The sequence below is a fragment of the Struthio camelus genome, chromosome 2 (assembly GCF_040807025.1).
Source record: "Struthio camelus isolate bStrCam1 chromosome 2, bStrCam1.hap1, whole genome shotgun sequence".
Lineage (NCBI taxonomy): Eukaryota > Metazoa > Chordata > Aves > Struthioniformes > Struthionidae > Struthio > Struthio camelus.
In genome coordinates, this window is record NC_090943.1 from 70,913,117 (window position 1) to 70,926,014 (window position 12,898).

At 41.8% G+C, this 12,898-nt stretch overlaps 1 protein-coding gene across 34 annotated transcripts in view; it reads left to right on the forward strand.

Annotated features, from left to right (window-relative positions):
- LOC104145267 (poly(rC)-binding protein 3) overlaps positions 1-12,898 on the forward strand; it is a 514,282-nt gene that overhangs the window by 451,028 nt on the left and 50,356 nt on the right. For all 34 annotated transcript variants that reach the window (XM_068936251.1, XM_068936219.1, XM_068936226.1 and 31 more), the window contains 2 exons: positions 11,337-11,360; positions 11,455-11,487. In XM_068936251.1, the coding sequence (XP_068792352.1) occupies positions 11,337-11,360; positions 11,455-11,487 (57 nt within the window). The remainder of the gene's footprint in view (positions 1-11,336; positions 11,361-11,454; positions 11,488-12,898) is intronic.

A 12,898-nucleotide genomic window follows, 5' to 3' on the forward strand; every position in this document is an offset into this window, starting at 1 on the left:
TTTAATTTATAAGCTAAAAATACATTTATATTTTAAAACAATGCATGCTTTCAGCTCTCTAGATCACTGATCTGTGGCATGAACACGTATATGATATACCCACAGCACAAATATGGGAGGCTAACGTAGCTCCATCTATATTATTCTTGTGGAGCTGTGAGGAAGTATGAGAGGGTACAGCTTAAGTTTGCAACTTAAAAAACCCAAAACTTTGGATATGCTGGAATTAATGTACTGTGGGTGAAACTATATATTTTCTCAGAAATGAGTCAACCGTTTTGGTTGATCTTTTTTTTCCCCAGAAATATTCAGCTTCAGGCAGGCATCTGGTGTGTAAAATTTACATCTTAAATAGGAAACTGTCAAACTTATTTATTAACAGTCTCTTTTACCAAACCCACCTAAAATCTGTGCGCATGTCTGTGCTCAAAATTAGTTCTTAGGGTTTCAATCCTGCTGGGTCCTGGTCCCAGCCCAAAAAAGCATTGGAACACATCTGTATCCTGGTAGGTGTAGGCAACCCTACCATTTGGGTGTAGGCAACCCTACCATTTTCAGTCATACTCCTGTGTGCTTAAGGGTGCCTTTTTTTTTCTCTTTTGCTAATCACTCAGCTCAGCTTCTTTCAGAATCATGCCACTAAAGCCAAGTCAAGTATCTGTCATTTTCAGGACAGCTGGGGGCTGGGGGGGTTTTGGGAAACAAAAGATAATCAGAAAATAAATTTAAAAAAAAAAGATTTTCTATGTTGAACATAGTTGATTGTGTGTGCAACCACTCTTAACAGTAATGAATGTTATGTGTCCAATCTTCAATGCTTACGCAGCATTAATCTAAATTAAACCTAAAAAAGCTGGGCAATTCAAAGAAGTAGTGGGAGTACAGCACACGTCCTCAGATAACAAGGCGCGATGGGTATACCGTGAGCTCCACTATGCTCCAGTCATTTATTCTATTGTTCCTAAGTATTGCAAAGAGTACATTAAATTAGAATTTATTTTGGTGATTAAAGTCAGACTCTTATGGTGTCCTTGATGTCATTTCTGTGATTTAAAAATGCTAATATCAAGGAATGAAGGCTGTCGGGATTTATAGGAACTCACTGGGAGGAGTCACTCTTGTCTGTGCCTCTGAAAAACAGAAGAGGAAACATGCTCCCTTGCTCTTCCTTAAGATTCATTCTGGTAATGGCACTCCTGGAAATTGCTGATCTCTCATTAGTATTTCGAGACAAAACATTTAGTTGAAGCAGAACTTGGGTTATAAATAAGTGGTCGTAGCTTGAAAGAGAAGAGGGGAATTAAAATCGTGTTTTTAAAAATAACAGCAGCAAATTGGATTCGAAGAAAGATAATTCTGAAGCTATTTAGTTCTTAGTGAATTTCATGGAAATGCCAGGGTCTCTCCTGGATAATCTTAACTCTGTCCCTAAACCCCTATTACCAGTGTACCTAAGCATTTCTGAAGGGCTTTATGGACACAAATTGAGAGCGCGTGCGTTTGTGGGCAAACAGCCCCCGGCTATCAGAGCCCCCTGAAAGGATTAGCTGAGCTCAAAAGAAACACTTGTTTTCTTTTTCTTTCCTTTTTCTTTTGTGCCAGAAATGGACCTGTTCTAGCTATCTGCCCGTTAGAGGTTCTTTGGGTTCTTGGTGTTTCTTTCTTGTTATTCCTTGTTCACCTTTTGCTGAATTTTTATTCCCATGAATTGCAGCCAGCTGATTTTCTTGCTTCCTGTAACTAGTAACAAGGTTGAAAGTTTGTGGAAAACTGTAGCCTTGCCCACAGATCTCTGTCAGTGTACCTTTAGTACTTAATATCTGTTGCGCTCTTGTTCCGAAATTGGGCAGTTCATGACAGAAGAAAATAGCTCCAAAAAAGCCCTTACATGGACTATAGTGGATAATGATGACATGATTTTTGCATGGTTTGGATTTGTACACAGCCAATGTTCACAGGCTGATTGAGACCCTAGAGATTCCCTGTCAAAAGTTAAAGTTAGATACGGATGGTAAGCAGACTGTGCCAGTACAAAGAGGTGAAATTTCAGGAAAGCAGTTTAATGGAGATTGAAAAGTTGGGTGCGTGAGGCGAGGAATGCGAGATAATATGCAATCGCACCAACGTGGAAAGGGCCCCGGGGTCACGAATCCGCTTTGGGACCTGTCCCAGAGGGGTGGCACAGGAGTCGTTGCTTCCTCCCTTGAGGACAAGCTTGCAGAAGTGCCTTGTCTCCCAAGGGACCTCTGCTTGAAGATGTGTCTGTGAAACTCTCTAGGGGCAAGAAGCCAGTCAAGAATAGATTGCATCAGAGAAAGCTTTTAGAGAAAGGGGAAGGAGTTCAGAAATAGGAAACAAAATGGATTAATGAAGTCAGGTGGGTTAGGAAGAATAAGAAAATAATTCATAGGTAGGGTGAAGGAGGGACGAGAAAACTGGGAGGGAAGCAGGCCTCTTACTGCATAACAAGAGGAGTGAGTTGGAAAGCCAAGGCAGTTAACTGGGGAAGGCAATTTGAAAGATGCAGGTTCGGTGAGGGGAGGAGATCGGGAAAGCAGAAAGGCTGCAAGGTGTCAGATGTGCTTGTGACTGGAGTAGCGCATTGGGGGTGTATTGGGTTGGAGAAGAGTGCCATTGCAGCGGAAGCGTATGCAATTTTGGATGTATGTACAGCATATGATGGGGCAAAGAGAGGGTAATTACCTTACTGTACTTCTGGCAAAATCGCACCTGCGGTTCTGTGCTCAGCAGTCAGTGCCGTGTTTGTGAATGATGTTGAAAACTGAGTGGAGAAGGAAGGCACAGAAAAATAACAGTTTTCAGAGGCTGAAGAGCCTATGTTTAGCTTTCTTCAGGCATTCTCACAAATACTTGAAGTGAATAAATATGAGCAATGGAAAGTCATTAATTTGAGTGATACAAGGGCTTGTGGCTAGCAATGATGGGATAAAATATATTTTTGAAAATAAATGATAATAAGGGAATCCCAGGAGAAACCCCTGGCATTCAGATTTTTATGAGGGTCTGGGACTGTCCCCTAAGCAGATTTTAAGCGTGTCTGGGTAGGAGCTGCACATGTACAAAAGTATAATCTGCATTGCTGGGGGAAAGACAGGACTGCATGGGACTTTGCCTTCTCTGATATCATTTACTTGATGATATGTTACTCATAGTTTCAGAAATACAGAAATAGAAAAAGTGTACCTGCAGAGAAATTTTCAAGGGTGGGCAAGAACCTAGAAGTGCCTGGTTTTTTTAGGCACTAAACTTTTCATACTTACAGCTTTGTTTTAGATGTGCTGGGCAACTCTGTCTCCCAGTGGCTTCAGCTGGGTCAGTGGGTGCAGGGGAGGGACTGATTACAGTGGGATTGCATCCAGCCTCAGTGGTGGCTTTTGAATGTATTGGTGATTATTTTATAACGCTATAGAGTTTTCTACAGATGAAAAAAAAATTCAGACTCATTAAAGTGCTTGCTCACACTTAAAGACTCAAATACAGGCAGTGTAAAGCTGTGAAGAACATTGCCGCTTTCATCTGCATAGGTAATATAGTCTTAGTGTCATGGATTACTTTTAGCAGCTGCTTTTGCATACCTGCTTAATTCATCCCTGAAAGAATTTTAAAGCAAGAAAAGAAATAATTAATTTTTTCTCCATCATGAAGGTAATGCCCTCCTCCTTTCTCATGTGTTTCCTTTTAATTTTTACTTATTAAAATGCAGCATAAAAGAAAACAGCTCTAAGAATCATCTTTTCAGTAACTTAGTCCAAGCCCGAAAATACCAACCAAGTCAATGTTTGATCTCTTCTTTCTAGTTTCCATGAACGCTGTCAGGGTATTATGAGGATTGACTGTCCTGCTTATTGCTGGTACAGTTCTTCTTTTGTTTGTATGCATGCCTGTAGTACCTAAGAGCTCTGGTCATGGAGCAAACCTCAGTGTGCAAATATGTGCAAATCTCCTAGTATTACTGTAGTAACAGCTGAAAGTTTCTCACTGTTTTCACTAGCCTAAAAAATCAATGGAAAGAACAGAGCTCTTTTCCCACAGCCCATGGGCATTGTTTGCTCCCCAAAGCAGTCTCTGTGGCCAAATTTTCCCGCTTTTGTTAAACAGAATCTCATCAGTCCGCAGTTATAATGAACTGAGATGGCAAAAGGCACACTGGTCAGTGTGGCTGTTTCAGCATGGCAGGCAGAAGAACAGCGTGAAGGGACAGAACTGTTTTTGATTAGTTTTCTGTTTTTGTTTTTGGTTTGTTTTTTTGTTTTTTTGTTTTTTGTGGAAGGATGAGAGGGTTGGTGTGAAGTTGTATGGTGATATTTTATGAAAATTGATTACCCATCTGCTATCAAAAAGCAAATGAGAAATGCCCGTTGGCACAGTTGCCAAAAAAATGATAGACGGAGATGTGGAAGAGTCATAACACTGTTGTCTCCATCAGAAGGGCCATAATTTGAAGGTTTCCTCAAACATTAGCACATTTGTTAGCGTGCGATCTGTCTGAGTAAGGGCTTGGACTCTAGCATCTTAACTAAATTAGGGCTGTTAACATCAGACAGTGACTACTGAAGCATCACCTAGGAACATGAGATCTCCTGTGTCAGCAAGGCTAATCCCACATAATCCCAAAACACAAGTAAGACTCTCAGTTTATCCGATGCAGCCATTTGTTCCCTGAGATAGAGCTGTTAAATCATGTTTCCCAAAACTGACTATGGCCTTTTTTTTTCAGCCTTTAAAAATACTGATGTCCCATGTGCACCATACAAATCAGAACATCTTCATGGAACGTTTTCATGGGATTTTTCATGCAAAGATCTTCATATTCTTATACAAGTGTTTAGAAACGTGTCCTCAGAGCAATGCTAAGAGAAAGAGTTGGGTTGTTGTGCCTTCTTACGGATGGAGAGAGAGACGGTGGTGGCCTAGAACGTTTTATCAGAGCAGACGTTTGCTGTTGTCAGGATACCTCTTTGTGTTGTGGCGGATGTGCTTCCACGCCATGGAAGGCTGTATTTCATCAGTGCTCTTCTAACAGGCTTTTTTTTGTTTAAAGAGCCCAGTCCTGTTGGTCCTACTTTATCCTTGCTCATAGAAAGCAGATAAGAGTACGCAGTCAAAGCGTTACCTGAACGAACTGAAGGCTTTAGGAAGTGGCCTGTAGTCTGTCAAATGCTTTGGGATAAAAGTATATATTCTTACATTACTTCCTAAATGGTCTTTCCTTCTAGATGGAGCTTTTTTATCACTGCTCCTGTGAGTTTAGTGTTGCTTTTACACCATAGTGTCGACAGCAGGAACCGCACGCTTGACAGTAATAAAGCAAGGGCTGTGCTTTTATGTGGTTTGGGAATAGCTAGCTGTTTTGTTTTGCCACAGTAATTATTAATCTAGCCTTACACTTGGAAAAATGATGGAATTTCACACCTTAAGTTTACAGATCAAAGGTTAATCTTTATACCAAGGTTTGTTACCGTTTGTTAAGCCTTCTGTTTTCTTAACATGACCAATTTCTTTCTCTTGCTGTTCAAAAGGTACCGTGGCTAAAAGATGAGGAAATAGCTTTCTCCTACAGCCTGCTTTATATCCTCGTTTAGTCATTTTGCTCTGCCAAAGCCTTGGCTCACCAAGACTTCTGTGCTCCCTCCTCTTGCTCTGGTGGTGCCTCCCCATCAGGTTACCATAGATGATGCAAAAAAGGTAGGAAGGAAGAGCTTTCCCTCTGTGATGGACCCACCAATCCCTAAGCATTTGTTAGGCATAAAATCCCTTCCATTCCATGTGAGTTAGGTATGAAAGGAATATTGTGTGTTGCATTTCAGCATGTAGGAAGTATACCTCATGCTTTTACCATTGCTTTTTCTCAGGTTGTCTGCAACAAGTCGTGCAGCGGGCTAACAGGAAGAAAAGTATCCATATACTTTGCTTATAAAATAGGGCAATCTTCTGGTGCTTGCTGGTGAGGTTCTCGTCTTGTCATTTTATCATCTCCTTAGCTATTAGAAATGGCATGCTAAAGAGAACCATGGTCGTAAATCAACCCAGCCTCCAAGGCTAAGGAATTTTTTTCAGGCTCTCTGAAATTAACATGTAAATTTCATTTTTTTCCTGGGATTTCTGACCGTGACAGGACACTGCAGGAGCGTGAGTGCAAGGCTGTCCTGCGTGAGACACTGGCATCTGGAGATAGGCCCTTTGAAAGGCATTATCGGGGCTGGGTACTCTGCGCTGTCTGAACGCTCCCACCTTGATGAGTATCCACGTGGGCATCCCAAATTGCTCTCACTTCTGCAAGAAAAGCTCATATCTATCTATCTGTTTGGTGGCTGAATATATATTTTGACTTCCCACAAACACATGTAAGCATATGCATGGGTATGCATCTGTATCAGTGTATGTATACACACACACCTTTGTGGCTTTTTGGAGGCATCATGTTCATCCAACGCAGTTACTGTGGCTTTTTGGTTTCCCACAAGCAGATGTTTGCATATTGAAGCCAAGGCACTTCAGTCTTCCTTTTAGCTCTGCCATTAGTCTGCTGGATTACCTTGGACCTGTCTTTCTTCCCTAGTGCTTTAGTTTCCCCATTTACAAAAGTTTCACTTGTGCAGTGCTTTTGGATCTGTTGCTGAAATGTGAGTATATAAAGCCCAGCAATTATCATATAACCTATTCTCTTATTATGTGTATGTATAGGGAGTTAGTCAATAAATTAGTCTGAAATTGGTAATAAAAACTTACCTGAAGCATATATTCCTGAGCACTGGAAAGTAGCAAATAGTGCAAGGATATTAGTATATTTTAGTATGGTATTATTTTCTAGGACAGCGAAATCAAGCTCCTGTCTGACCTATACTGAGACTGAATTTGACATCAGAGCTAGGAACCCTCTCACCCAATTTATGCCTGTGTATGTTAGTGCAAGGCTAGGCTGCTTCTACAGCAGATGGAGAGGGATGAACCCCTTGAGAGCACACGCCATCCCTCCTCTTTTAGCAGTGAAATATCCACCCTCACCCTGTCTCTGTTCATTGACCATAGAGGAGCTTCTGTGCCTGGGTTAACACTCAATTCCTAACTTTTAATCAAGTGATGTAGGTGACAGATCCTGCCATCCCCTCAGTCTAAGCAGTCAACTACAGCACGCTTTGGGTGTCTGACTGATTTAGAAGCAGTCACTGAAGAGGATAAAGCCCTCAGAATAACCTCGGCTAGACATATTGATAGAACTTGAGTATCGTAAAAATGGTGTTACATATTCCATGAAGTGCTAAACATAGTTTAGAGCCATGTAAGAATCTGTATGAAACAAATGTTGGACTGTGTAAAGAATCATTAAAGGTTTGATGAGGTAGCATAGGTAATTTGAAGAATAAGTCATAAAAAAATCCTCCGATTGTATCTGTGACCAAAGTAGATTTCTCGTCATAATTAAAAAATATACGTTATCTCTAGGCTTTCTGGGAGCTTTCCAAGAAAGAGGTGAAACCCAAAGAAGGCTAAAACTACCAGTTTAGGACAGTTCCAGAATTATTTTTTCGACTAATTTGTACAAGATCAAAAATTTTAGAAAATTTAGGAATATCATATGAGACAAAGGCTTTCCCTTTTTCTTTTCCCCTTCCCTCACATTTCATAGCAGAATCCTAACTCAAAGGGAACTGCAGTACAGGCAAAGAGGTTTGAATGTTTTGAAATAGCCTCTTTATAGAGTATGCTTTAAATTCCCCCTTTGAAGAGGGGAAGGTTTGGAATACTCTGTAGAATCACAGTGACATTTTCTAAGGAATCACAGGGACTGTTCCAAGGAATTGGTCACAAGTCTCACTGATTTTTTTTTTTCCAATGGAGTTCACACTGTTCATTGACTGCAGTTCTTTGCAAGACAGTACTCTGAAGATAAGTTTGGAAAGAATTCCTATCCCCACTGAAATCCATGGCAAAACTCCCACAGACTTCAGTGGCATAGGCAGCTGGAGAATCCTTGTATTTTATGCTTTATTTTTTTTTTTATTTTTTTTTATTTTGTTTATTTCAAGACTCGTGACTTCTGTGTTTGAAATGCACCATCTCTTTTAATAGGACTTCAAGCAATATATATTACTTTTCTATTCCCAAAGCAAAAACGTTTTGTGCGTTTCCAAGGTAGGTATGCTTGTACTTATTAGCCATGTTCTGTTCATGCATTTCTGAAAGGAATACGTCTGTCGTTAAGACCCAGGACGATCAAATAGGTTGGGCCAGATTTGATAATAGGAGTATACCAGCAAAGCCTTGCAGGGTCAAGGCCAGGCCTGGAGTTTCTAATGGAACTTGAGATGTTCAAAAAAAAGAAAAACAAAAACGTACTGCAAATTGAAATACAATTACTTGCCCGGAGCAAAGGGCCCTTCTTCCACCCACTGGGAGTAAGTTTCACCAAAGAAAGTATTTCTAAACCCTGGAATTGCAAAGAATGGAAAAATTATTCAAGATAAAGCTGCTTGAATGTGCTGAGGGGCCGTTAGGAAGTAGTAGATATGTGGGGTTCCTCAGGCTTATCATTATTTAGATTTATGCAGTCATGCTGTCTGTGTGGGTGTCTGCCTGTCCCTTCTTATCCTCCTGTACGTTTTAATCCCAATCAACAGCTGCAGCCAGGTTGCAGAGTTACAGTCGCAGTCTAAAAGATAGAAAGATCTTGAAAACTTTGTGGAACAGGTGGCCCACATTTGTGTCACTGCTAACAAAAAGGCTGCACCTCACCAGTGAACCTGCCCAGCATGCTGATATGGCTGTCTCAGCCAAAGGGCGTGACCAGACCCCACATTATTAGACACAGGCTAATTCAGTCACAAGCCGCAAAACCACGGAGTATCAGGCTCCATTCACGGCCCTTCTCACAGAGCTGCTTCTTTGCGCTGTACGCACAGATATACAGATGTCTCACAGTGCTAGATGGATGCGGGAGACTTTAGCAAGAACACTTGCCCAGCTGTATGAAGTGTTCACTGCACGTCAGCTGGTAAAACTGCATATCTGGAAAGCAGATACCTCTGAAAAATGTGTAATGCCTAGCTGAAGAATATCTGCTGTCTGGCCAGCAGGTACAGGAGAGCAGAGTGGCATCTTGGAGGTGAATTAGGAAGGGAAACAGGGAAACGGGAAACAGAAAAAATGAAGTTTGAAAACAAGCCTGAGTAGTCCCACACAGAGCCAGATAGGGTTGAGGAACTTTGTGGCTACGCTTAGGCATGGACTTCAGTGGACATAAGGCCATGCTTGAAGAACCGCAGAACCAAGGATGTTGGAAGGGATCCCTGGAAGTCTGCAGTCCAACCTCGTGCACAAAGCACGAGGTCCCCGTGCACTGGAAAAGGTTACTCAGAGCCTTGCCTGGTCAGGTTTGGATATCTTCAAGGATGGAGACTCCACAACTTCTCTGGGCACCTGTTCCAATTTCTGGCTATCCTTATGGCAAAAATGTTTTTTCTGTACTGAGTAGGAATTAACATGTGTTGCAACTTGTATGCGTTGCCTCTTGTTCTTCCACTGTGCAACTCTGGGAAGACTTGGCTCCTACTTCTCTACACCCTGCCATTAAGTAGTTGTACCTGGCAATAAGATCCCCCACGCCTTCTGTTCCTAAGGGTGAACAAACCCATTTCTCTCGGCCTCTGCGCTCCAGTCCCCTGACCATCTTGGTGGCTCTCCCGTGGATTCACTTTGGTATGTCCTGTCTGTATTGTAGCAGGAGCCCAAAACAGGTCACAGTCCTCCAGGCTGGTCTCACGAGTGCCAAGCAGAGGGGAAGTATCCCTTCCCTCAACCTGATGGCTACACTCTTGCTGATACAGCCCAGGAGGCTGTTGACCGCCTCTGCTGCAAGGATGCACTACTGACTCATGTTTGAGGTACTGTTCTCTGGGAGCCCCAGCTCATTTTCTGCAAAGGTGCTGGTGCCCAGCCCACCCTGCTACATCAGATTATTCAATATAAGACATGGGGACTCTGCATTTGCCTTTGTTGAACTCCCTGAGGTTTTTCTTAGCCCATTTCTCCAGCCTGTCTAGGTCACACCAAATAGCAGCCTTGTCCACCAGTGTATCAGCCGTTCCCCCGAGTTTGAAATTATCTGCAAACCTGTGGAGAGCACAAGGTAACCATATGTATGTCCAAGCTCTTCCTTGAGCTGGGTCTTCCTCTCACTGAACAGCCCTTCAGTCCTGCGTGCAGCATTTGAGGAGTCGTGAGCACAAGTAGCTTCATATTATCAGCTTAAAAATAACCTAGCGATGAGAAACAGCTTCCTCGAGGTCACTCCAGGCAGTCTTGTACAACAAGGGGAAGTTAGTACCACTTTTTGATGAGTCTATCATTGGACAGAGCAGTGGAGAACAATTTCTTAAATCTTACTGTTGTGGCTGTGTTTCAGGGTGGGTGAGACAAGTCTATAAACTGGGGGGGGAGGAAAAGCGATATATCATACCTGTAGGTCAGACCAGCCGTGTGTGACAGTCTTTAACCGTGGAAGTAGATTTTACGGTCTGGATATAGGAGAGTATTTTCGTTTAGCTGGGCTCCTTTCCATCAGGTGATTTCCAGTCTGATTTCACACCTGTGTGACTTGTGTAAAATGTCTGGACTATAATTTTAGAGTTAGTAGCTTCAGTTTGACTACCTTCGGTTATGCGCCAAATTTTAAACCCTCAGGATGTTGTCAGACCTGCCAAATCATTCTCCGGTTGTAAGTTCACAGCAATGTTTCTCAGCATTTCCTGTCCCTTCACGTAGGATTCTTGGACTATGGTAGCAATTCCCAAATCCCTAACAAATGATTAGTAGTTATTGTTCTGTAAGTGCTTAAAGGAGAGATTAAAAGACAGGTGTTTATGCAATAACGCGTGATAGCATGGAAATCCAACTCTAGCTATCGCTTGGTGAAGAGAAAGTAGATGCGTGCCTTCAGAGAGTTCGGCAATTATTTTGATGCTTGTATCAGATCCCATTTTCTCTAGTAGGTTGTGTAGCTCTGTTGTTTTTGAACCTTTCATTCCCTGGTATAGGTGTTAATCTGTGTTTATTGAATTGATCGGTAACCTGAAGCTCAGTTTCTGTGAAAGGTATTTTTCTTGCACCATCAGTAAGCTGTAAAGCCTCATCTTTAGTTGGCCCCTTTAGTTGCTCCAACATGGCATATTTGTGTACAGTGGCAACAGAGCGGGGCCGCACTTCTCATCACAAATTTTGAGATAAGTGAGTAGTGGAATAGCTTAGGAGCTTAGCAAATGCTCTTCTTCAGAGAATCATATCATTCACTCACCGTATCTTTTTCTTTTCTGTTTCAGGAGGTTGGAAGCATTATTGGAAAGGTCAGGAAATTTCACTCTTCAATTTCATGTCAAAATATTGTCTATCAGTTTGCTTCATCAGCACAGGCTAACTTTTTTCCTGTTTCTTTAACAGAAAGGTGAGACAGTTAAGAAGATGAGGGAGGAGGTAAGACAACCATTGATGTCTTCACTTGTACTTCTTTCGAGCTCTGGTGATATTCAGTATATGTAGAGTGACAGTGCCACCAAGTGGGCACTTAATTTAACATTGTTACTCTGTTACAAGTGTCCTCATATAAATGCACTGCCCTAATTTAAACCTTGTGGTTAATGTAACCTCCATAGCAGTGCAGCAGTCTGGAGACTTTTAGACCCATAGCGATATGCCTGCTGCTGCCTTAGCCAGCATGACCTAGTGCATCAAACCCACTCTTCCTTTCGTTGGCACACCAACATCATTCTTGCGTGCAGCGCGACCTCCTCGTAGAGAGCTTCCAAAATCGGAAACCAGGCTTTAGGCTGATGCTGCCTGAAGTTTGGAGATGGGCGCAAAGTTCAGCAGAGCCAGAGCCAGACATGCATAAGTCAAAGCGTCTCTCTCCCATGTCTCGGCGTGGCCTTAGCTTCTCATTGCTTTGCTGCTGCCAGTGGGATGTATTTGGGGTAGACTTGTTCCACTGGCCATTTCACGTGCATTAAAAATATTACAAATACAAAAAGCCTAACTGAAAAGTCATCTGCATAAACTCCAGTCTCCCCGGTGCTCATAGGCTTGTACCCGTGTCCCAAAGTGAGCTGCCTACCTCTAGAGGAGTATGCCTGGCTCTCGGTTAAGGACCTGCTTGTCCTGCAAATCAGCACATCTAACCTGCAGATCCCTGAAATATTTTGTTCTTTCAAACATTTGCCAAAAGAGTAAGTCTAAAGACAAATGCTGCTGCACTTCAGGAGTGCAAAGTGTGTAGAGGATTCCTTGAGAAGAATCAGTTTGCTGCTAAGGTCTCTGCAGCTTTGTTAGCTGCTTTGTTGTTTCATATACTGGTAGAAGGTCTCGGGCAGCAAAATCTCAAAATACTTGTAGTAAAGAAAATCATTGTGGTACATTTTTAAATGTACACAACTGGGAGCTCCTTTTCAGGCTGAATGGGTTCAGAGTGCCATTTTTGGAGACAGTGATTTCATTCTGTGCTTTAAAATATTTGTATATTTGTTTAGCCTTTAAAAAAAAAAAGTTAATTTTCCACAGGCTAGGTGACCTGTCAGTTGATTAGTAGTTTAATTGTTACTTATGATCACTTACTTACGATATCTTTGGGCATAAATTCCAAGTGCTCCTGACTTCTGAGAGTCAAAACATCTTACATAAGAGTTATAGTTCCTGGTTGTTGTTTTTTTTCAGGATAAATGTCAAATGTTACTTATTTAATGTTATTTATTTAAAGAAATTATATGCATCTTCACTGTCAACACAGAACACAGATGATATCTGCATGTGATGATAATCCATCAGACACTGTAGTCCTCCTTTTAAATGACTGCCTTAGCATTTCTTTTTTAACTTCTTCTTTAAAAACGCA